This window comes from Phacochoerus africanus, chromosome 14, assembly GCF_016906955.1.
Source record: "Phacochoerus africanus isolate WHEZ1 chromosome 14, ROS_Pafr_v1, whole genome shotgun sequence".
Lineage (NCBI taxonomy): Eukaryota > Metazoa > Chordata > Mammalia > Artiodactyla > Suidae > Phacochoerus > Phacochoerus africanus.
This window is the reverse complement of record NC_062557.1, coordinates 59,369,009-59,390,970: the sequence shown is the minus strand read 5'-3', so window position 1 is coordinate 59,390,970 and position 21,962 is coordinate 59,369,009. Positions and strand designations below refer to the sequence as shown.

The following is a 21,962-nucleotide window of genomic DNA, read 5'->3' as shown; positions in this document are numbered from 1 at the left end:
CACTGTGTATAGACCGCAGTGGAATAGGCTGATCTTTATGGAATAGGTAATAGTGTGTGAGGTGTTACACTAATTGGTCCCTGGAAGGGAGAGGGTCCCTTTTGCAGAAGGAACAGCCGAGATCTGGAGGCGTCAACGAGCCGAGGGTCATGGGGCTTGGGCCCAGGGTCCTCCGTTCGTCCCTGCAGCACCGCCTCTGTGTCCCCTCTCGCACCACCCGCTTCTCACTAAAAGCATCTCTCTGCCACCGGCACGGTGTCTTTCTGTTCTCCTAAGTTCCGTTGATCCTGTATTTGGGGGAAGAAGAGAAACGTCACCATTTCAGGGCTCTGTCTTCTCACCTCGAGCCCCGAAGGTCTTTGAGAACAGACCTGGGGCTCCTGGGTCTCCAGGGCTGGAGGTGTGGGGGCTCCCCGCATGGGCTGGAAGCTCAGTGTGTGAGGTGGGTCCCAGCCCGGCCTGCACGCCCCACGGGAGCTGGACAGAGGGGATGGTGCAAAGTCCCCTCAGAAGTTCGAAGACCAGGTGTGACCCCTGAGGAGTGAGGCACCGCCCCCGGGTCCCTGTTCCCAGGAGGATGCAGGGAAGGCCAGGCTCTGACCCCCCCCAGCATCCCTGCCCGGTTCCCTTTTCATTTCAGGTACCCACAGGCTTCAGCGTGGCCGCCAGCGTCCAGGTGGGGAACGCACTGGGGGCCGGAAACATCGAGCAGGCCAGAAGGTCCTCGGTTGTCGCCCTGGTGGTCACAGGTGCCTAGACTCTCGGTCACGTGCTGCAGCCCGTGCCCCCTGGACCGCGAGACCCCCGCCCTCCCTGCCGGCCTCCCTTCTCACCGTGCGGTTCCCTCTGCTGTTCCCCCTGCAGAGCTTTTCGCAGTAACCTTCTGTGTCCTGCTCCTGAGCTGCAAGGACCTTGTGGGCTACGTTTTCACCAAGGACCGGTGAGCGCTGGGACGATGTGACCCCGTGGCAGAGAAACGGTTGGGTGGCAGCTGCTCCCTCCCCACCCTCCACCCCGGGCTTCGTGGGCGGTTACACTCTTGAGGATGCCCAAGTCCCTTGCGAGGTTGGGTACCTAGGTTGTTACCTGGCAAGAGCCGATTACATCCAGGGAGAGATTTGGGATCTGGGGCCAGCTTGCTGGTGGTCCGTGCTTCTGGTTGTTGGGTCGCTCATGTATTTTAAAGGAGGAAGCTCCTTTTGGGGGCCTGGCTACCTCTTCAGTTAATTATTTCACCTTGGTAGCCCAGCCCACACGTGCCTGGAGTGCAGCTTACCAGATCCATTTGTCAGTCTGGACTGAGGTGCAAATCTCACCCCTGAGCCATCGTCCCCACACGTCACAGCTGGCTACTGAGGGGACCTGGCCCTGGGCAGCTCCCCTGTGCTCTGTGGGCTCTGGTTGGTGGGTTCTGTTGATTTTGATTTGTTTTTTGGTTGGGTTTTTGCAGTTTGGTTCTGTTTGTTTCATTTTGCAGGTTCTGTTTGGTTGGTTCTGTTTGTTTGTCTCCTTTTGGTTGGTTCTGTTTGGTTGGCTCTGCGGGTTCTGTTTGGTGGGTTCTGTTTGATTGGGTTTTATGGCTTTGTTTCTGTTTGGCTGGTTTTGGGGGTTTGTTTCCGGTTGTTTAGTTCTGCTTGGGTGGCTTTGCAGGGTCTGTTTGGTTGGAGTTTGGGGGGGGTTGTTTCTGTTCGGTTGGTTCGGTTTGGTTGGGTTTTCGGGTTCGGTTCGGTGGGTTTGCCTGCTGATCAGTGAGGCCAGCTGGTGCTTTCTGCCTGGGAAGCTGTATTGAGGGGCTGCCCCCCATTCGTGATCATTTATCAGAAGTTAGACATGCAGAGCTGACTGTCTCTGCGGATTCACAAAGCAGGTGGTGTGGACAGATCCGACTCGCATGGTGTATTCCCCAGGCCTCTGTCCTTTGACTTCTGAGGGTGGATGTCGTCTCTGCCATGTGGCTGTGTGGAAGAAAGATGTTCAGATATCCCTCACTTCAGAGTGAACGGGAAGGCAAAACCAGCAGCCGTCCTCACGGCCTTCAAAGGGGGTCAGAATTCACTTGATCAGAAGGGGATCCTGCACTGATGGCTTCTGGGAAATGTGCCAGATGTTTGATTCTGAATCTGTCCACTGCCTGACACCATGCAGAGCAGGGAAAAAATGAAAAGCCAAAGGCCCACAGTCTATATTTTTGATGAGATTGAGAGACATAGAACACTCACAAAATCAGGCCGTCCTCAAAAAGTCTACAGGTAACAAGTGCTGGAGGGGGTGTGGAGAAAAGGGAACCCTCCTGCACTGTTGGTGGGAATGTAAGCTGGTACAACAACCACGGAAAACAGTATGGAGAGTCCTTTAAAAACTCAAATGGAAACGCCATGAGATCCAGCAATCCCACTCCTGGACATGTATCCAGAGAAAACCATAATTTGAAAAGATGCATGTACCCCAGTGTTCATAGCAGCACTATTCACAATAGCCAGGACGTGGAAGCAACCTAAATGTCTGTTGACAGAGGACTAGATTAAGATGTGGTCCATACAAAATGGAATATTACTCAGCCATAAAAAAGAACAAACCAGGAGTTCCTGTTGTGGCTCAGTGGAAACGAAGCCAACTAGTATCCATGAGGATGCAGGTTTGATCCCTGGCCTTGCTTCCTGGGTCAGGGATCCAAAGTTGCTGTGAGGTGTGGTGTAGGTCGCAGACGTGGCTTGGATCCCATGTGGCTGTGGCTGTGGCTGTGGCTGCGGTGTAGGCTGGCAGCTGTAGCTCCGTTTCACCCCCTAGCCTGGGAGCTTCCATATGGTGCAAGTGTGGCCCTAAAAAGCAAAAAAACCCAAAGATATGCATGAACTTATTTGTAAAACAGAAAAAGACTCATAGACTTTGAAAACAAACTTGCGGATATCAGAGGGAAGTGTGATGGGGGGAGATTCGGAGTTTGGAATTAGCATCTGCACGCTGCGATATATAGAACAGCCAGCCAACAACGGCCTACTGCAGAGCACAGTGAAGTCGGCTCAGTATCCTGTAATGACCTGATAAGAATTTGAAAAAGAGTGGATATATGTGTGTGTAACCGAATCACTTTGGTGTGCACCTGAAACGAACGTAGCAGAGTAAATCAAATCTACTCCAATCTAAAACAAAAATTTAATTTGAAAAAAAGAGAAAATTCACAAAATCAAACTACTTGTGAGCTGACCAGACCCAGCTGAAACTGTCAGAACCAATGACAGATTTTGATGAGGACACAGATGCTTGACCCAATCAAAGGGGGAAAGGCCGTATGCCTCCCCCATGCAGAGTCAGAAACGGGGGAAGTTCCTTAAAAAACCCATAATTTTCCTAAAGCATCAGAGACGAGTTTTCACAGCTTTTGCAAGTAAGCTTAAACATCTAGAAGGAATACATAATTTTCTAGGAATATAATTTACCTGAACTTATGCTAGATCTAAGTAGACCGATTTCCTTCGAAGAAATAAGAAAAAGTTATTTCAACATACCAGAAAGCGCTAACCCCAGAGGCTTCCAAAGGAGAGTTTTATAAAACTTTTAAAAGGTACGTAACCCCAGTGCTGCTTTAGCAGTTTCAGAGCCCAGAACAAGGGACACTCATTCTGTTTACGAAGTGTAATGTTGGTACCAAAATCTGACAGAGTTTGCACATTAAAAAAAGAAAGAAAAAACAGAAAGGGGGTTCCCTGATAACACAGCAGGTGAAGGGTCCAGCCTCGTCACTGTCGTTGCTGTGGCTCCGGTTCAGTCCTTGGCCCTGAACTTCTGCATGCTGTGGGCATGGCCAAAAAAAAAAAAGAAAAAAAAAAAAAAAAGCAAGCTGCAGACTGATCTTACTTAATAGTGATTTTAAAATCCAAAATAAGGAGTTCCCATCAGGGCTCAGTGGAACTGAATCTGACTCGCATCCATGAGGACACAGGTTCGATCCCTGGCCTCGATCAGTGGGTGAAGGATCCAGGTTGCCATGAGCTGCGGTGCAGGTTGCAGACACGGCTCGGATCCCGCCTTGCTGTGACTGTGGCGTAGGCCAGCAGCTACAGCTCCAGTTTGACCCCTAGCCTGGGAACCTCCATATGCCGCGGGAGCGGCCCAAGAAATGGCAAAAAGACAAAAAAAAAAAAGTTGTAATCTGAAATCACACGAGTTTGGAAGGGACGTAGGATGCGTGTGTTTGCATTTGCTTTTATTGTCATCGGCGCTGGACAAATACAGGAAGAATTATTACACCGTTCAGGGGCAGGCAGTGGGGGGCCTGGGAAGGGAGTGGATATAAACTGTTTCTCCAAATCCTTCTCATCTCGTCTGGTTCCTCTTAACCGTTTGCCTCTGTCTCGTATTCAAAAACATAGAATACCGTTTGAATACGAGAACTGATCAGAACTGTCCTTCTGTCCTTTCTTGGCAGGAGGCAGAGGCATCCTGGTCCGTGCCAGATTTCTTGTTTATTCATTCATGCCGCAAATATTTCTTTCCGGACCACATCCTAGGTTGACTCGTTAATTGCATGAGGGCACTTGGCGCCCCACGTGTGTGGTTAAAGCCCCAGTGTCTGGCTTTAGAGGTCAGAGCCAAGGACAGGTCTGTCCGCTCCATCTGTGGCCTTTAGGACTGGCCAACTTGGGTTCCCTGGAGGGAGCCTGAGCCTTATTCTGCCGTGTGTCCTTCAGACCCACGGAGGGACACGGCTGGGACCCTGCGAGAAGAAGGATGGCGCCACACCTCAGCTCGAAACCACTGATGGGACTGACTGTGCCAAGCCCCCGGGCTGCATATTTTCTAGACGGCATGCCATGCAGCACGCAGTGGTTTCCTCTGCAGGCCCAGAAACAGTGGGACTGCCCCTGAGTAGGACGCGGGCAGAGTGCCTGAGCCTGGGTTGCACACGGAGCCCCGCGGGGCTGTCACTGTCACCGTCACTGGGAGCCCCCGGCTCTCCGCTCTCCTGATGAGCTTCTGCCTTGTCTTCCTCGCAGGGAAATCATTGCCCTGGTGGCCCAGGTGGTTCCGATTTACGCTGTTTCCCATCTCTTTGAGGGTCTGGCGGTGAGTATCCTGCGGCGTTTCCTAAAACATCTTTTGCGATCGTGCTGCTCCCTCGCATGAGGGTGGATATGCAAACGCGGCACAGGGCTGGGGCCTTCGCCTGCCCAGATCCTGGATTTGAGGCAGGGTCCCACCGAGTGGGGGCTGCCGGGGCCGGAGTCTTGGCGGCACCAGCGGTGTCCACACTGACGAGTGCCCTCTGCCCGCAGTGCACCTGTGGCGGCGTGCTGCGGGGGAGCGGAAACCAGCGGGTCGGGGCCATTGTCAACGCCATCGGGTATTATGTGGTCGGTCTTCCCATCGGGATTTCGCTGATGTTTGCCACTGGACTTGGAGTGATCGGTAAGCTTCGCGGGTGGGAGTTCCACGGGTGCAGCAGGCGGCTGTGCACGAGACGTGGCTCTGGAGCGCTGGAGCTTCCGCGTTCCTTCTGGGCCCCGGGGAAGACAGAGCCGGTGGGGGAGCGGCAAGGTGGTGGCCTCCATGGTGGCTGTACCTGCCCTAGAGTGACCCCCGCCCCGGGTCTTAGCCCAGGCCGCCGTGACCCCCGTCACTTCTCCCACCCCGTCCTCTGGCAGGTGGGGCGTGGGTGAGCAGCACAGGACAAAGGCAGGTGGGGGAACTCGAGCCCCTTCCTACACTTGGAGGAAAGAACTTCATCTATAGCATCTGAAGGTACCAGAGCCAATCATTAAAAGAGTGGGGAAACAGGAGTTCCCTGGTGGCTCAGGGGGTTAAGGACCGGACGTTGTCACTGCAGTGGCTTGGGTCACTGCTATGGCATGAGTTCCATCCGTGGCCCGGGAATATCGGCATGGATCGGGTGGGGCAAAAAAAAAAAAAAAAAAACTAGGGAAACACATGATTGCTCGGGTTTGATTTCTAAAATAATCATTTGAAACACACCGGGAGTTAATCCACGGTTATGTTGAAACCTGAACATGTTATCGTGGGGCGCGGGCGTGACCGTGCTCGTTTGTATCCCTCAGGACTTGGCTTGGAGGCCATGAGACGCCATCTGATACCGAGACTCAGCTTTCGGTTCAGCGGACTTCATTCTGTTACACATGTTTCTGAGGTTCAATAATATTTTAATGAAAAACACGGGCGATGTTCAAAGAATGGCGTTGCCAATGCAAGGTTCACGGTGCAGACAATGATGGAGGCTGCGTTTCTGGCATCACTCATGTTTTTTGGGATTTACCAGCAGCTAAGGGAAGAGTTGGAGGAAGTGTCTCCAGAGCTGTACGCCGCCCACTCTGCCATTTAACAAAACCCAGTGTGCAAAGCAGAGGGAGCCAAGAGAAATACTAGGGGACAGGGAGTCCCCCGTGTGGTGCAGCAGAAATGAATCTGACTTGTGTCCATGAGGATGCAGATTCGATCCCTGGCCTCGCTCTGTGGATTGGGGAATGGGCGTTGCTGTGAGCTGTGGTGTAGGTGGCAGTCGAGACTGTGGGTGCAGCCCTAAAAAAAAAAAAGAAAGGAAAAGAAAGAAATACTAGGGTACGAACTTGCAGTGATTATAGTTAATATACCGTAGTGTATATTTGAAAGTTGCTAAGAGAGTAGATCTTAAAAATTCTCATCCCAGAGTTCCCTGGTGGCACGGCAGGTTGAGGATCTGGCGGTGTCCCTGCAGTGGCTCGGGTTACTGCTGTGGCATTGGTTCCATCCTGGGCCCCAGAACTTCTGCATGCCGTGAGAGCAGTCACAGAAAAAGCTCCCATCCAAGGAAAAAGTCTGCACTTATGTGATGAGGAATATTAACTGGATAAGTGAGTATTTCATAATCCGTACAAGTCACCCCCCATTATGGTTCATGCCCAAAATATAGCAGCTAACAGGTCAATTTCTACCTTTATATAATCCAAGGTGGATTTCAGCACCCTGACAACTAGCTGAGTATTTTCATGCAGCAACTTAGCTTGTATTTTTGTTTCGTTTTGTCTTGCTTTCTAGGGCCACACCTGTGGCATATGGAGGCTCCCAGGCTAGGGGTCGAGTCAGAGCTGCAGCTGCCAGCCTCCACCACAGCACAGCCACAGCCACAGCCACGCCAGATCCGAGCTGCCTCTGCAACCGACACCGCAGTCCATGGCAATGCCAGATCCTTAACCCACTGAGCGGGGCCAGGGATCAAACCCATGTCCTCACTGGATACTAGTTGGACTCATTTCCGCTGAGCCACAAAGGGAACTCCCTGGCTCGTGTCTATTCGAAATCATCCCGAGGCCCACGGCCATCCTGACCGGCCCAAGGTGCACCCCCTGCCCCGAGGGGTACAAACCAATCCTGTTCTTCCTTCTCAAAACGGGGCTAGACCTTGAAGTTTTATAACAACCTCTTTGAATGCTCTAGAGATTTATCCTTTGAGGGTTTAGATGGGATTACAGCCCGACGGAGAGGCTTGTTTGGGGTAGCGACCTGCCGGACAGGTCCCGGCCTCTCTGGGGGGAGGAGCACAAGCACGTCTCAAGTTTCCTGAGCTTGTTTGGGGCTCACGGAGGCCAGAGGCATCGCAAAGCCATGTCCTTACCCCCCGGCCTCTGGCTGGCCTGCCATCCGTGCGGAAGTCTGCTCTCTGGGCCTCGGCTGGCGGGCCCGCTCAAGGGAGCACAGTAACTCTGGGGCGGGTGTCGCCACAGGCCGAGGGCGAAAGGAGACCTTCCATGGTGACAGCACTTCTGCTGGACAACCAGCGTTGTGCTGCAACCTAGCAACAGGAGACGCTGGGCCGGCGCTGTCAGCAGGGGCTCTCGTAAATCTGCGTGAGGGCCCAGACCCCCCTGGCTGAGGGCAGACCGCACCGGCCCCCTTCCCTGGGAGGCAGGCAGGATCAGGAGAGGCCCTCTGGAGAAAAGCCTTTCCTTCTAGGCTTGGTCTCTTCCCCTGCTTCTGCCTGCGTGGGATGCTAGGAAGTGTGGGTGGCATTTGATAGCTGTCTGGCCTCTTACGGGTCCTGCCGCAAGTAGGACCCTGCTCCAAGCAGGCGGCTCCACCTACCCTGGGGTGTAAGGTACAGGGTTAAGAGCCTCGGGATCTGCAGCAAATAAATGAGAGGCAGGTTACATCCAGAATGGACACCTGGATTATGAAGAACCGTGTCCTCCGGGACCTCAATCAATAATGGCCCTGTGTGCATTTAATATTTAATATCACCTTTCCTTTTGCACAGGAAGCCTCCGCCTGTGAAGCCTACAAGGCAGCTGCCACTGAGCCGCGGGTGTGGTTTTTTAGTCAAGGGCCCGAGGGAGAGAGCGAAGGATGCAGGACTGGGGAAACCTGGTTTTTGGCAACACCTGCCACCTGTGGGGTGCCTTTGCCACGAGGCAGAGGTTGAGCCGCTGTGCCGTGGAAAGAGCAGCGCGTCCCCACCAGGAACTGGGGAAGATGGAAGCTCTGCGTTTGCGGCTGGTTCACCCTGAGCATCGGAGAGGATGGCGTGACCCTGGGCCCCCTCCTTAGTGGTTTGTCCTCCCAGCTGTCCCCTCCGTCTCAGCATCTGCAAGTCCTTGTCAGCAGGCAGCTGGGCAGCGGATGGGGGGCACTGGGGCAGGGGGCCGCTCATGTCGCCTTTGGTTTTCCTGGCGTTTTTGTGCTGAAGCCTTTGCAAAATGTTCTGCCAGGTGTTGTCACTCAGCCAAAAGGAACTATTTCCCGTTCCAATTTCTGTTCTCAACTAGGTTCCAGTTTCAGGTTTAATTGTCTCACGGACAGAATAAGATGAAAGGCGCCTTCTTAACGTTGTTAAGATTATCTTCTAGTTCATCTTGGAAAGCTCTGATGGTTGCGTCCTGGTTTTGTTTGCATGATTGAATTATGGGCCTGTGAGTTTTTACTGGAAACCTTTCAGGTGTGGATTTTTTTTTTTTTTTTACTTTCGTCTTCTTTTTTTAAAAGTTTTATCGAAGTATAGTTGACTTACAAAATTGCGATCACTTGTGCTGTACCACAAAGTGATTCAGTTACACATGTGGTTTTTGTTGTTGTTGGTCTTTTTGCCTTTTTTAGGGCCGCACCTGAGGCATATGGAGGTTCCCAGGCTAGGGGTCGAATCAGAGCTGTAGCCACCGGCCTACACCACAACCACAGCAACGCGGGATCCGAGCCACGTCTGCGACCCACACCACCGCTCACGGCCACGCCGGCTCCTTCACCCACTGAGCAAGGCCAGGGATCGAACTTGCCACCTCATGGTTCCTAGTCGGATTCGTCAACCACTGAGCCACGACGGGAACTCCTGTGCTTGAGTTTATATCCATTCTCTCTCAGGTCCTTCTCCTACGTAGATAATCGCAGAATACTGGGTAGAGTTCTCTGTGCTCGACAGCGGGCTCCACATAGGGACTTTGGTTGGTTTTTCTGGCCTTTTCTCATCCTGGAGGTCCCTTTCCAGCCAGGCCTGTCAGCTTTTGCTGCTAAAAAGATCTGAGCACATGGTCAAGATGGTACAGGCTGGGTGACCCTGGGTACCCAGGAGAATTCTCACGTCTAAGAACATGTGCTGGTTTTGTTTGGGTTTAGGGAGCTCTTCAGAATTCTTCACTCAGCCCAGATCCAGGGTCTCTGAACCTGCCACAGTTGCCCGCATCCCTGGTTCATGGGAAGAAGGGTACTTAGGGGCAGCTGGCCTTTGGGGGTCTTAGGAGAGTCAGGGTGCCGGTCAAGGGTCTAGACGAGGACAAGAGGATGGAGGTGCTGGAGGGGAGAGGGCAGAGGACAGAAGCGGGGAGCTGGTTCTTCGGAGGCAGCTGCAGGACGGGGAGGGAGCGGCTTTCCTCGGGCAGCAGGTCAAATTTGTTCTTGCTTAATCTGCCCAGTTGCTCATTAACTGTAGCCAGCGGCTCTTTGAGTGAAGCCACCTCTGCTTCAGAATTTGCTCCCGAGTTCCTGTGATGCTGGTCACTGGGCTTTCGAACCCGCATGCCTTTCTTTTCAGAGGTGTTTCTCAACGGACACCTTTGTCCAAGGTAGTGTTTCCCAGAGAGGCCACTGGAGGTGGCCCAGGAGCCACGAGGCCCAGGAGCGGCGTGAGAATTTGGATGCGGGCGAGAATGCACGGATGAAGCAGGCGTTTCTGCAGGCAGAGGAGAGGCTGCAGCTGCCGGTGGCCACGAGAGGTGACCCCAGGTGGCAGGAAATTTGTGTGTCTCCTGTCTCAGGCCCCCAGCCTGATGGTTGGCTGCCCCCAAACTGCACACGGATATGCTGTGTCCCCCAGCGGGTGGAACACAGAGAGAATGGCCCCGGGATCAAAGCCAGGCTCTCAGGACACAGAATTGAGACAGGGAGGGCCTCGTAGGGTTTAGCAGTGACTCCCAGCCAAGGGGCCCAGGGGCTGCTCGTCAGGTGGGGACTCACAAGCTCATGGGCCTGTGAGACCCACTTCCACGTGGGATTAGCGGGCCTCTGCCTGCGTTTTGCTCTCGAATCCCCTTCTTAGGACAGCGCTTTTACACGGCACAGCGCAGGGGCACAAAAGGCAGCAGAAAGGGTGAAAAGGATGAGGCCGACCCCACCAGGAATGCCACGCGAATGGGAACCGACCAAACCCAGTCACCAAAACCCAGGAAGAAACAGCGAGAAGCTCGGTGCAAAGCCACGGGGGCCCAGACCTGGCCCTTACTCGTCCCGGCCTCAGGCGCGGGAGGAGCCACAGGCCAAAAGACACCGGGGGCCTCTGAGGCTGCCACCCCTGGGGTCCACGGTGACAGGTGGTGCACATCAGTCTTGCGGGGCCTCTGGGATTAACAGGAAGTAATGCAGACCGAGGAATGCCAAGGCCATGTCTGCTGAGCTGCAGCAGGGACTCAGCCTCCGGCCCCTGCACTTGGCAGAGAGTCAGCGGCAGGCGGAGGAGGGGAAGGAGTCACAGTGGGGGCCTCAGGGCCGCCTGGTGGAGGCTGCTGGCCTGGGGCGCCTGGAGGCCGGCCGACCGGAAGGGGTCGTCCTGTGTGATGGGTCAGGGGGCATGTGTGCCTTTCTCTGTGGTCCTCAGTTGGAAGCAGGGACAAAACTTAGGGAAGTTGTCAGTTTCGGGTCACGGCCTGTCCCTAAAGATAGCGATCTGGCCTCTCGTAAGTCTGACATAGGACAGGCTATTTCTGGTGGTTAATTACAGAAAAAGGGGTTGCCTTTCATTGTGGGCCAGAGTTCGGTGTGTGTTCGCTTGCGCGTGCCGTCTCTCACAGCTGTCCTTGGACTTTCTGATTCTGCCCTTGGTTCCATCTGGACCAAAAAACCCCGTCACTTGGGGGTCTCCGCCTGAGTCCTGTGTGGGTTTATGGGACAGCGTTTGTTGGGTACTTTGAGATCGGCAAAGCTGCTCCCATCCTCTGCCCCCACTCAATGTCTGTGTCATCATCTTTGTGCATAACTGTCCCATGAGGTCCTAAGGTCACCGAGCAGGTCAGGTCCAGCACGAAGCAGGAGGGAGGGACAGAGGCTGGGGACAGCTGCAGTTTTAAAGGGTAGTCCCCCTTTTTTTTTTCTTTTTAGGGCGGCACATGGAGGTTCCCAGGCCAGGGGTCGAATCGGAGCTGCACCTGCCGGCCTCCACCACAGGCACAGCAACGTAGGAGCCAAGCCACATCTGGGACCTAGGCTGCACTGCCAGATCCTTAACCCAGTGAATGAGGCCAGGGACCCAGCCCACATCCTCAGGGATACTAGTTGGGTTCTTGACCCGCTGAGCCACAACGGGAACTCCCATTTGTTCCCTTTCTTGAGGGAAACAGGGTATAGTCCTGTTAAGAATAGAATATCGCTTGTCCTGGAGTATTTCCTATAATTGGCACTTTTCGTGCCAGCCAAGCAGGATGGTGGAAAAGGCCACCAAAAGAGCCTCTGAATGTTTGTTCTGACGTCCAGAGGCCGGGGAGGTGGCCTCGGGGCTTCTGGGCTTCCTGGAACCTTCTGGAAACCAAAGGAGAGGGAAGGGGCAGGTTTGTGGCTCTCCCGGAATCAGCGGCTGTTGAATGCTCGTCTTCCAGGTCTCTGGCTCGGAATCATCATCTGCACCATCTCCCAGGCCGTGTGTTTTCTGGGCTTCGTTGCTCGGCTAAACTGGAAAACAGCCTGCCAGCAGGTACTCTGCTCCTTGCTCTGCTCTCCCTGAAAACACAGAAGCAGCCTTGCCTCTCTCTCCCTGGTTTTGGAAGGTCCTTTTCTCTTTTATTATAAATGCTACTTTTTTTTTTTTTTGGCCTTTCTTTTTGGCCATGCCAGCAGCCCATGGAAGTTCCCAGGCTAGGGCTGGAACCTGAGCCACGGTGGTGACAATGCCAGGTCCTTAATTCACTGAGCCACCAGGAAACTCCGTCACTATTGTTTTAACCCGACTTCATTCTTTTTTGTTTGTTTTGCTTTTTAGGGCTGTACCCGCAGCATATGGAGGTGCCCAGGCTAGGGGTCTAATCGGAGCTACAGCTGCCAGCCTCCACCACAGCCACAGCAACACGGGATCTGAGCCGCGTCTTCGACTCATACCACAGCTCACGGCAATGCCAGATCCTTGACCCGCTGTGCTGGTCCGGGGATCGCACCTGAGTCCTGGCGCTGCATAGATGCTGCTGGCCCCGTTGCGCCACAGCGGGATCTCCTGGGCTCTATGCAGATGTGAAGAGCCAGGGACCCTGGCTCTATACGTTCCCCTTGTTTATTTCATTGAATAGAAAAATGGGGGGCTGCTTTCTTCCTTGCATCCTATGCCAGGGTTCCGCCCTCGTGCCTGAGACGCCAATTTCAGCACGAGGTTTGGAACTGGAGGGAAAGGTGGGGGGCCACCGGTCCATCCTGGTACTGTTTCTATGACCCACAGTATTCCCTTAAGATTCCCGGGGCCTCTCTCTCTGTCCACTTCCTACGGTTGACGTAGGGTGGGAAATAGCTGAGAATGAGGAAGGGGGGGTTCCTCGGGCTTCGGTCCCCACCCCACCTTCCCAGCCCACTGACCCCACATGGGTCGTCATGAAACACCGGTAACTAGAGAAGCACCAATGTTACGTGCCGATGAAAGAAAATGGCTTGTTTTTCCTAAACGGGGCAGTCAAGCCAAGTGTCGGGGCAGCTCTGTGGTGAAGCCTATGCATTGACTTCATTTTGTCTCCTAGGCTCAGGTCCACGCCAATTTGAAACTAAACGTGGCCCAGGACGGGACCGCAGTTCTCTCGGGGGAGCCGCCCTACCCAGGTATGTCACACCTGCCTCCGCTCCTGGAGCCGGCCTGCCCAGGTGGTCTCAGAGGGGTCGTCTGGGGGACACGGCTCCGTTGGCTGCTCTGGGCACCGGTTTATTTGTTTTATTTGTCTTTTTAGAGCCGCACTCACGGCATATGGAGGTTCCCAGGCTAAGGGTCAAATCATAGCTATAGCTGCCTGCCTACACCACAGCCACAGCCAGGCCAGATCCGAGCTGCATCTGCAACCTACGCCACAGCTCACGGCAGTGCCGGATCCTTAACCCACTGAGCGAGGCCGGGGATCGAACCTGCCTCCTCATGGATGCTCGTCAGGTTCGTTTCCGCTGAGCCATGAGGGGAGCTCCTGGGTGCCGGTGTAAATAGGGCCATGATGTTTCACAAACAAGTGATGACACGCAATTTCAGGTCCACAGATCTGAAGCTTGTTGGCTTTAATTGCAGACACAGAGGTACCGCTGTTGGTGATGAAAGGCGGCAGGTGGCCGGTTCGGTACTTAGGTCAGCATTTAGGCTGTTTTCCTCACTGTTGCTCCTGCAGGGTCGGGAGACTCAGTCTAGGTCTGGGTCTCTAGCCTGTCTGGTGCTAAGCAGGCCCTCTCTCCCCCGGGTGGTTATCGGCCTTCAAAAATCCCTTAGATCTCTCTCCTCCGCTGGCCTTATTCTCTTTCCGAGATGCCAGTTCAAGGGGGCTGGCCCCTTGAAAATTTCCCCTGAGCCTCTTAACCTAAAGAGCTACCTTATTTGCTGGGGCAGAGCCCCCGAGGAGCCAAGCTGATCTGTGTCTGAGTGAGCAGACAGCACCTGAGTTAGGATCTCTTATTACCCACGGCAGCACCTGCTTCCCAAATTAACAGCCTCCCAGCTCCTAGCTCACATTTGCCTCTGCTTTTATACAGATGAAAAATACATATTAAGATGCTCGCTAAGTTCCTTTCCCCTCCAGGGGGCCCTGAAAACCTCGGAGGAGTTTTGCTGAGAGATGTTGCCAAAAAAGAGGCGACCCCGTTGGGTCAGCAGCCGCCCCAGGAAGAGCACGTGGAGGTTCATCCCAGAGCCGAGCCGACGTTGTCGGGGAGACAGTTGCTGCTGCGTCGAGGGCTGCTGCTCCTGGGGGCCGTGTCCCTCTTGCTGGTGGGGATTTTACTGAGAGTGTATGTCAGGATTCAGTGACGGGGCAGGAGAGGGTCAGGTCACGTGATGAGAGGGAGCCCGGCAGGTCACGTGATGCTTGTGCTGCCGAACAAAGAATTCACCGGCCCTGAGGCAGCAGTTCGTTTTCAGGGGACTTTATGGATGTCCCGAAGGGAGGGTTCCAAGGTATTTTCTGATGAAGAAAAGGAACTAATGTAAAAAAATACATGTTAGCCCAAGACAGCGCCTGTTTTAACCGAGGACCCCGAGCGCTGGCTGCCTGGATGGAGGGCTTCGATGTTTCTTCTGCTTACTGGCTTCTTGTTCTTTAGACACAATCCCACATACCGAGGATACTTAAGGATTCTTACTCTCTGAATTATTTAAAATATATTTTACAATGTATCTTTCCTGCTGCCTTGAGTATTATTCAGCCGGTGACGTCATTCGTTAATACTCCTTTGGGGTGCAGATCTCAGGGGCTGAGGGGGGTGGACACGCTTGAGAATCTGAGAGGGGAGAAGACAGAGGGCCACGAAGGAAGGAGCCGGGGGGCATCGGTTACCATCCATGCTTCCTGTTACGGGCCCGGGTTGGGTTTGGTTTTTGCTTTTTTAGGGCCGCACCTGCAGCATATGGAGGTTCCCAGGCTAGGGGTCGAATCAGAGCTACAGCTGCCGGCGTCCACCACAGCCGCAGCCACGCCAGGTCCGAGTCGCGTCTTCGACCTACACCACAGCTCACGGCAATCCCGGATCCTTAACCCACTGAGCAAGGCCAGGGATTGAGCCCTCATCCTCTTGGGTACTAGTCAGGTTTGAAACCCCTGAGCCACGACGGGAACTCCTGGGTGTGTCCTCATCTTAAAAAAGGCACAGGTATATCCAGAAGGTTGTGTGTGGTCCCATTTCAAAAAGATGAGGTTTTGGAGTTCCCACTGTGGCTCAGTGGGTTAAGAACCCGACATGGTGTCCGTGAGGATGCGGGTTTGATCCCTGGCTTCGTTTCGTGGGTTAAGGATCCGCGTTGCCTGTGAGATGTGGCGTGGATCACAGATGCAGCTCAGATCAGTGTTTCCTGAACCCCAGCCCAGCAACTTCCATAGGCTGCAGGTGCGGCTGTAAAAAGAAAAAGCAAAAACAGATGAGGTTTTAATGAATGCGCCCTTCTTGGCCTTGGAAGTCCTTAGGTAAGTGGAGCTCTGAGAATCCAAACCATTGCTCACCCCTCTCAGCAGGTGGGAGGGCAACCTTTCCACAGCAGCCTTGGATTCAGTGGTGATGCTGCAATGCAGGTTGCCAGGCTCCACGCTGTTAGCAAGCCTCAGGGCGGGCTAGGTACCTGCTCGCTGGGGTGGCTGCAAACAGCCGGCCATGGCTTTTGCCCTGAAGGAACAGACCGTGGACAAAACCGAGAACGTTTAGCTCAGGCGAGTGAAAAACACCCTAGGGTACGTTTCTGGGGGGGGGGCTCCCCACGCGGAGCGCTTCATTCCTCTTGGTCCGTAAGTGGAGGGCCATGTTCTAGGAACCAAGATAAGGGCTGCAACGAACGTGGCCCCCCAGTTGGGCCGTGGCCACGCCGGGTCCCAGTTTTCCACGCCCTCGCACCGGGCACCCCGAGCCCAGCTGAAGTTTCTCAAGGCCTCCCTTCCCAGGGAGCCGCAAAGGCAGCAGCAGGGAGCTCATTATTTGACCTGGCGGGGGAGGGGGCGGGGGGGAGGAGCGAGGCCACCTGCAAAGCCCGCGGATGCTAAGCCCGCCCCTCTCCCGGCCCCTTAGAAGTACTTTTCTCACCGGCCTCTCCCAGGCCCGCGGGCCACGCTGGGAGGGGCCATCCATCCCCAACCCCGCCCGCCGCCCCGGCCGCGCCCTCCGCCTGCCGCGCTCTCCCGGAGCTGCTGCACCGCCGTCCAGGCCCTCCCGCGCCGCATGGAGACCCCCGCCGCCCCCGCCCCGGAGACCCCCGTGGCCGCCCCCGACGGCGCTCAGTGTCCCAGGGCCCCCGGCTGGCGCAGATGCCTGCGGGGACTGCGGGGCGCGCTGCCGCCCGACGTGGGGCGCGAGGTGGTCGAGCTGGTGATGCTCGCGGGCCCCGTGGTGCGTGCGCGGCCCGGCTCCCCCGCCCCGCGTCTCCCCGCAGCCACCCCTCCTCCCCAGTGGTCCGTCTCTCCGCGGACACCCCCCCCCCCCGTCCCCCGAGGTCCGGCCGGAGCACCGGTGCGGTCCCTCGGGCCGGAGGGTCGGGGTAACGCGCTGTCCTCCGCTTCCTCGGCAGTTCCTCGCGCAGCTGATGATCTTTCTCATCAGCATCGTCAGCTCCATCTTCTGCGGACACCTGGGTCGGGCCGAACTGGACGCCGTTATGCTTGCGGTCTCGGTAGGTTTTGACTTTCTTCTTACTTGGGCTGAGGACACGGAAAAGACTGGAGTTTGAATTGTGTGATGTCTGACACGTGCTCCTTTGCGGGGTTCCCGCTTGACCCAGGAGGCTGCATTGCCCTAGCTTAGACTTGCAAAGTGCCAGCTCCTTCGAAAACGCGGGCCCCCTCCTCTCAAACCACCCGGTGGTGGCTGAGCGCTAATTCCCGGGGAGGGGGGGGGGGCGAAACAAGGTGTTGCAAGGAGTTGTGTAGCAGTGAGAAAAATTCTACTGGCAAAAATAAAAGAACTGCAGCGTGCGCGCGTGCATGTGTGTGTGTGTGTGTGTGTGTGTGTGTGGTGTATGCAGTTAAACCAGAGAACTTACAGTATCAAGTTGGCTGCCTTTCGTTTGAAGCATACAGTTCGCTGAGGGCCGTGCTATTTCATCCTTGTACTAAACTGTCTTTTTTCGGCCGTGGCTTGAAATGACACCTCCTTTAAAGTCCTGTGTCCCTGCATTTTTCTTGGTGATGCAGTGGAAAGTCGCCTCTCTCCTGCTTTCCTTGGGGATTTCAAAGAAGGTGAGAGATGCTCCTTCTGCTGGTGATGGTGGCTGTCCCCACCTCGGTGGCTGTGGCCTTGAGATCGTGGCGGGCCCACACTTCTTAGGATTGAGCCCCCTGGGGATGTGGAGTGAGATTATCTGCAGGTTTCTTACTGGGTGAATTCATTCGGGTTAAGGGAGATTGCAGCTTCCTTTGGACGTTTTGACTGGGCCGCTAGAAAGTCCGGAAAGAAGAGAAGGTTCCTGTTACCCGTCCAGGAAGGACCAGCTTGATGCCGCTACCGCGCGGGGCAGCGCGGCCTTGGCACAGACTACTGTCTGGTCGCCCTGCGGCCTGGGAACAGACATGCGCAGTGGGTCATTATCTGACTCTTGAAGGGACACGTTCACCAGTTTCTCCGCAGGGACCGGGGGTGGGGTCCACCTTTTCCTATCACTGCTTCCAAACGGTTATTCTTCAGGGCCGTTAGCATTTTTAAAAAATTAATTAATTTAAAACATTGAGATAGGAGTTCCCATTGGGGCTCAGTGGACGAACCCAACTAGGATCCGTGAGGATGTGGGTTGATCCCTGGCCCTGCTGGGTGGGTTAAGGATCCGGTGTGGCTGTGGTGTAGGCAGGCAGCTGCAGCTCCGATTCGACCCCTCACCTGGGAATTTCCATAGGCCGTGGGTGCGGCCCTAAAACGCAGGGAAAAAAAATTGGGCGATAATTGACATATAACATTCTATTAGTTTTAGGTGGCAGCGTAATGATTCGGTATCTGTACCTATTGCAAAGTGATCACCACGCTAAGACTGTCACCTTCCGCAGAGAATGTTTTTCCTTCTGAAACCTTGAGGGTTTGCTCTCTGAGCACCTTTCAAACATGCAACACGCTATTCACAGTATTCTTAGCTGCAGTCACCATGCAGGACCTTACATCCCAGCTTTCCTTATTTTCTTCCTGAACGTCTGTACCTTTTGACTTGCTTCATTCATTTTTGTCCACCTCCCACGCCTGGCAAAACCACCAGTCTGTTCTCTGTATCTTCGGCATTCTTTTGAGTCGTAATTTTTTAAAGATTGCACCTACAAGTGAGGTCAAACAGTAATTGTCTTTTTTTGTCTTTATTTCACTTACCATAATGCTCTCAAGGTCCACGTTTTCCCAAACACAGGATTTCCTTTTTTGTGGCTGAAGAGTATTCCATTGTCTGGATATAGCACCTTTCTTTATCCACGTATCCATCTGTGGACACTTAGGTCCTTTCTGTGTCTTGGCTATTTAAATAATGCTGCAGTTCTATTCATAATAGGCAAGACATGGAAACAACCTAAATGTCCATTGATAGATGAATGGCTTAAGAAGATGTGTTACGTGTATACAGTGGACTACTACTCAGCCACGAAAAAGAACAAAATCATGCCATTGCAGCAACATGGATGGAACTAGAGACTCTCATACTGAGTGAAGTAAGTCAGAAAGAGAAAGACAAATACCATATGATATCACGTATATCTGGAATCTAATATACGGCACAAATGCACCTTCCCACAGAAAAGAAACTCATGGACGTGGAGAACAGGCTTGTGGTTGCGGAGGGGGAGTGAGTGGGAGGGACTGGGAATTGGGGGTTAATAGGTGAAAACTATTGCCTTTGGAATGGATAAGCAAAATTGACAGAACACTTAACTAGCTATACCTGGGAAAAATCATTATAAAATAAAAATAAAAAAAAATAATGCTGCACTGAACATGGGGTGCAGATGTTTTTTCAAGTTAGCGTTTTCATTTTCTTCAGATAAATAACCACAAATGGGATTGCTCGATCATAGGTGGTCCTGTTTTTGATTTTCTGGAGGCGCCTTTGTATTCTTTTCCATGGTTGCTGCGCCAGCTTATACTCCTGCCACCTGTGCACAAGGATACGCTTTTCTCCGCATCCCCGACGGCACGTGATCTTTTTGGCGAGAGCCATTCTGGCAGGTGCGAGATGTTATCTCATTGCGGTTTTGATGTGCATTCTCCTGATGGTTACTGATACTGAGTCCTGTGGACCATCTATATGTCTTTCTCGGGGCTTTCTGTTTTGTTTCTTTGGCTTCCCCGAAGCATATGGCGTTCCCAAGCCAGGGATCAGATCCGAGCCGCCGTTGCAACCTGTATTGCAGCTGCGGCAGTGCCAGACCCTTTAACCCACTGGGCCAGGCTGGGGCTCTAACCTGTGTCCTGGTGCTGCAGAGACACAGCTGATCCCATTGTGCCACAGCGGGAACTCATGTATGTCTTTTGTGGAAAAATTGTTATTCAGAGCTTCTGTCTACTTAAAATCAGATTGATTGTGTTTTTTTTTTTTTTCTAGCTCCTGAGTTATATGATTTCTTTATATATTCTGGATATTAGCCCCTTATCAGATATATAGTTTCCGTTGCGGTGCAGAAGCTCTTTAGTTTTATGTGGTTCTGTGCATTTTTGCATTTGTTGCTTTGTTGCTTTTGATTTTGGTGTCAGACCCCCCCCTAAAAAAAAAAATCATCCCTAAAATCCATTAAAGGAGCCCACTGCCTGTTTGTTTTCTTCTAGGAGTTTTATGGTTTCACGTCTGAGGTTCAAGTCTCTTAGCCACTTTGAGTTGGCTCTGTGTGTGGAGTGAGAAAAGCGGCCAGTTTCCTTCTTTTCATGTGGCTTCCGGTTTTCCCAACACCATTTGTTAAACTTTCCTGCACCCATTTTTTGGACAATCCACCTGGTTGGCCGTCCTGTGCTTTTCCTGGTCACTGGTATCTCCGTGGCCGCTTCTGTGTTCCCTGAAGGCTGCAGGGTCTGAGGGCTTGTCTTCCTGGGTGTGTGGGTCCCCTCCCTCCATCGTACTGGCTTCCAGGACCCCCGCATCCAAGTCAGGCCCCACCCCCTGCATGTGTGTGGCTCAGCGCGCACCCAGGGCAGACGCTTTCAGCTTAACGCTACCACTCACCTCTCACCCCTCTCCAGCCTGGCCTCTGACCTCAGGGCATCTCCCGGTGCTCTGATCCCTCCACAGCAGCCCCCCCGGTCCCCTCCCAGAATCCAGGGCCAAACAGTCCGTGCCTGACCCTAACCGCCCCCGACCTGGCCTCCAGCCCTGCCCCCTGGGCTCCATCACTCTCCTAAGACTGGTCCCCCCACCACCCCCCCAGGCTCAGAACTGTCCTTTCTCCTCCAGCACCTTCCCTTTAAGCAGCAGCTCTACTGAATTAGGGTAAACATACCCGCATCTCTCCTTCTCTGTAAAAACATTTTTATCTGCCATCTCCTCCCTGCCCAGCCCCCCCCCCCCTCCCCCGCCCCCGCATCCCAGCCTCTGTTCACTTGGGCTCTTTGCAGAATGGCTTCATTTTCTTTTAACCCCCTCTCTCAAAAGCTGTCAGCAACCTCCAGGGCTTAGGACCTGCCCTCCCTGGCCTCCATCCGGGAACTCTGAGCCTGGCTCCCCGCCCCTCCAACCCTGCTGTTTGTCGGGGCCCCCAGGTTGTGACTCTGTCCTTGATGGGTGTCTTGCTGCTTGAGGATGGATCTGCTGGAACACATCAGGGAGTCCCCCCCCCCCAGCGCCCAGGAAGCATCCTGCACCCCCCGCCCCCACGTTACACCTGCATCTCCATCAGCAAACCCTGCTACCTTAATTCCCCACATTTCTTAAAATAACCTCTTTTTTTTCTTCCTGTTTTCTGCGACACTCTCCCAGCCAGTCCCTCATCCCCGCCTCACCCCCGAGCCTGATTGGCCTCCCTCCTCCCACCCCAACTCCATCCACGGCCAGCGTCTAAACCCACAAATGCAGCTTAGTGCCCTTTGGTGACAGCGACGTCAGCCCGCCTCAGCCCCTGCGGTAGTACCCACTTCCGTTACCTGCCTGCGAGGTCCGGGCATGTCTGGCTCAATGGGGCTGGGGGCACCTGCAGAAAGCTGCCCCCAAGGACCCTCCACAGTGCCTAGTGTCCTGTGTCCCCCCTGTCTTGGCTGCTTTGTGCTTTGCCGACGGTTTGTCCCAGCCCCAGCCTGCTCTCCGGTGATGGGCCAGTCCCTGGGAGGGTTTGAGAGGCCTGTTTGTTGGCACCCATCTGGCTGCACAGACATCTCAGAAATGCAAAGCTCGGGGGACCCTGAGAGCCGGCTCTTGCCCGTGTGTCTCTTGAGCTTACCTTTTTCTGCCCTGAGGCACATCTGTTTTCCCATCTGTGCCGTGGTGAGGGTTTGAGGTCGGCAGGTCGTGTGTAGTATAACATGCCTCAGCTCCTGTTCTTTCGCTTATTTCATCAGAACTATTTTGAAGCCTATCTTGGGGGAGGGAACGGAATTAAGATTTGGGTGATGCTCCCCTCTTTCTCTCTGCCCCTCCCCCCACCCATCACCCAAAGGTAAGAGGGCAAAAAAAGCGTTCCTAGGAGTTCCCATCGTGGCTCAGTGGTTAGTGAATCTGACTAGGAACCATGAGGTTGCAGGTTCGATCCCTGGCCTTGCTCAGCAGGTTAAGGATCCAGCGTTGCTGTGAGCTGTGGTGTAGGTTGCAGACGCAGCTCGGATTCCCATGTTGCTGTGACTGTGGCGTAGGCTGGCAGCTGCAGCTCCAATTTGACCCCCAGCCTGGGAACCACCATATGCCACAGGAACGG

General features: G+C 54.1%; 2 protein-coding genes and 1 long non-coding RNA gene across 9 annotated transcripts in view; 2 read left to right on the top strand and 1 right to left on the bottom strand.

The window, feature by feature from the left end:
• The window catches only part of LOC125113773 (multidrug and toxin extrusion protein 1-like), an 83,597-nt gene extending 68,794 nt beyond the window's left edge, over positions 1 to 14,803 (top strand). For 3 of the 4 annotated variants that reach the window (XM_047756697.1, XM_047756696.1, XM_047756698.1), the window contains 7 exons: positions 641 to 749; positions 865 to 940; positions 4,995 to 5,064; positions 5,274 to 5,406; positions 12,060 to 12,154; positions 13,179 to 13,257; positions 14,211 to 14,803. In XM_047756697.1, coding sequence (XP_047612653.1) covers positions 641 to 749; positions 865 to 940; positions 4,995 to 5,064; positions 5,274 to 5,406; positions 12,060 to 12,154; positions 13,179 to 13,257; positions 14,211 to 14,437 — 789 coding nt within the window. In that variant the 3' untranslated portion in view covers positions 14,438 to 14,803. Of the gene's footprint in view, positions 1 to 640; positions 750 to 864; positions 941 to 4,994; positions 5,065 to 5,273; positions 5,407 to 8,242; positions 8,921 to 12,059; positions 12,155 to 13,178; positions 13,258 to 14,210 lie in introns of those variants that run through there. The other variant, XM_047756699.1, reaches the window with a different exon arrangement.
• LOC125113777 (uncharacterized) overlaps positions 6,507 to 21,962 on the bottom strand; it is a 51,212-nt gene continuing 35,756 nt past the window's right edge. Inside the window, exons 3-4 of one of the 4 annotated variants that reach the window (XR_007131595.1) lie at positions 21,492 to 21,623; positions 6,507 to 6,531 (exon numbers count right to left, since the gene is read on the bottom strand). This is a non-coding gene — a long non-coding RNA (uncharacterized LOC125113777). Of the gene's footprint in view, positions 6,532 to 14,496; positions 14,592 to 16,558; positions 16,806 to 21,111; positions 21,374 to 21,491; positions 21,624 to 21,962 lie in introns of those variants that run through there. The other 3 variants (XR_007131593.1, XR_007131592.1, XR_007131594.1) reach the window with 3 other exon arrangements.
• LOC125113772 (multidrug and toxin extrusion protein 2-like) overlaps positions 16,215 to 21,962 on the top strand; it is a 42,078-nt gene continuing 36,330 nt past the window's right edge. The window contains exons 1-2 of the mRNA XM_047756695.1: positions 16,215 to 16,497; positions 16,676 to 16,777. Coding sequence (XP_047612651.1) covers positions 16,330 to 16,497; positions 16,676 to 16,777 — 270 coding nt within the window. The 5' untranslated portion in view covers positions 16,215 to 16,329. The remainder of the gene's footprint in view (positions 16,498 to 16,675; positions 16,778 to 21,962) is intronic.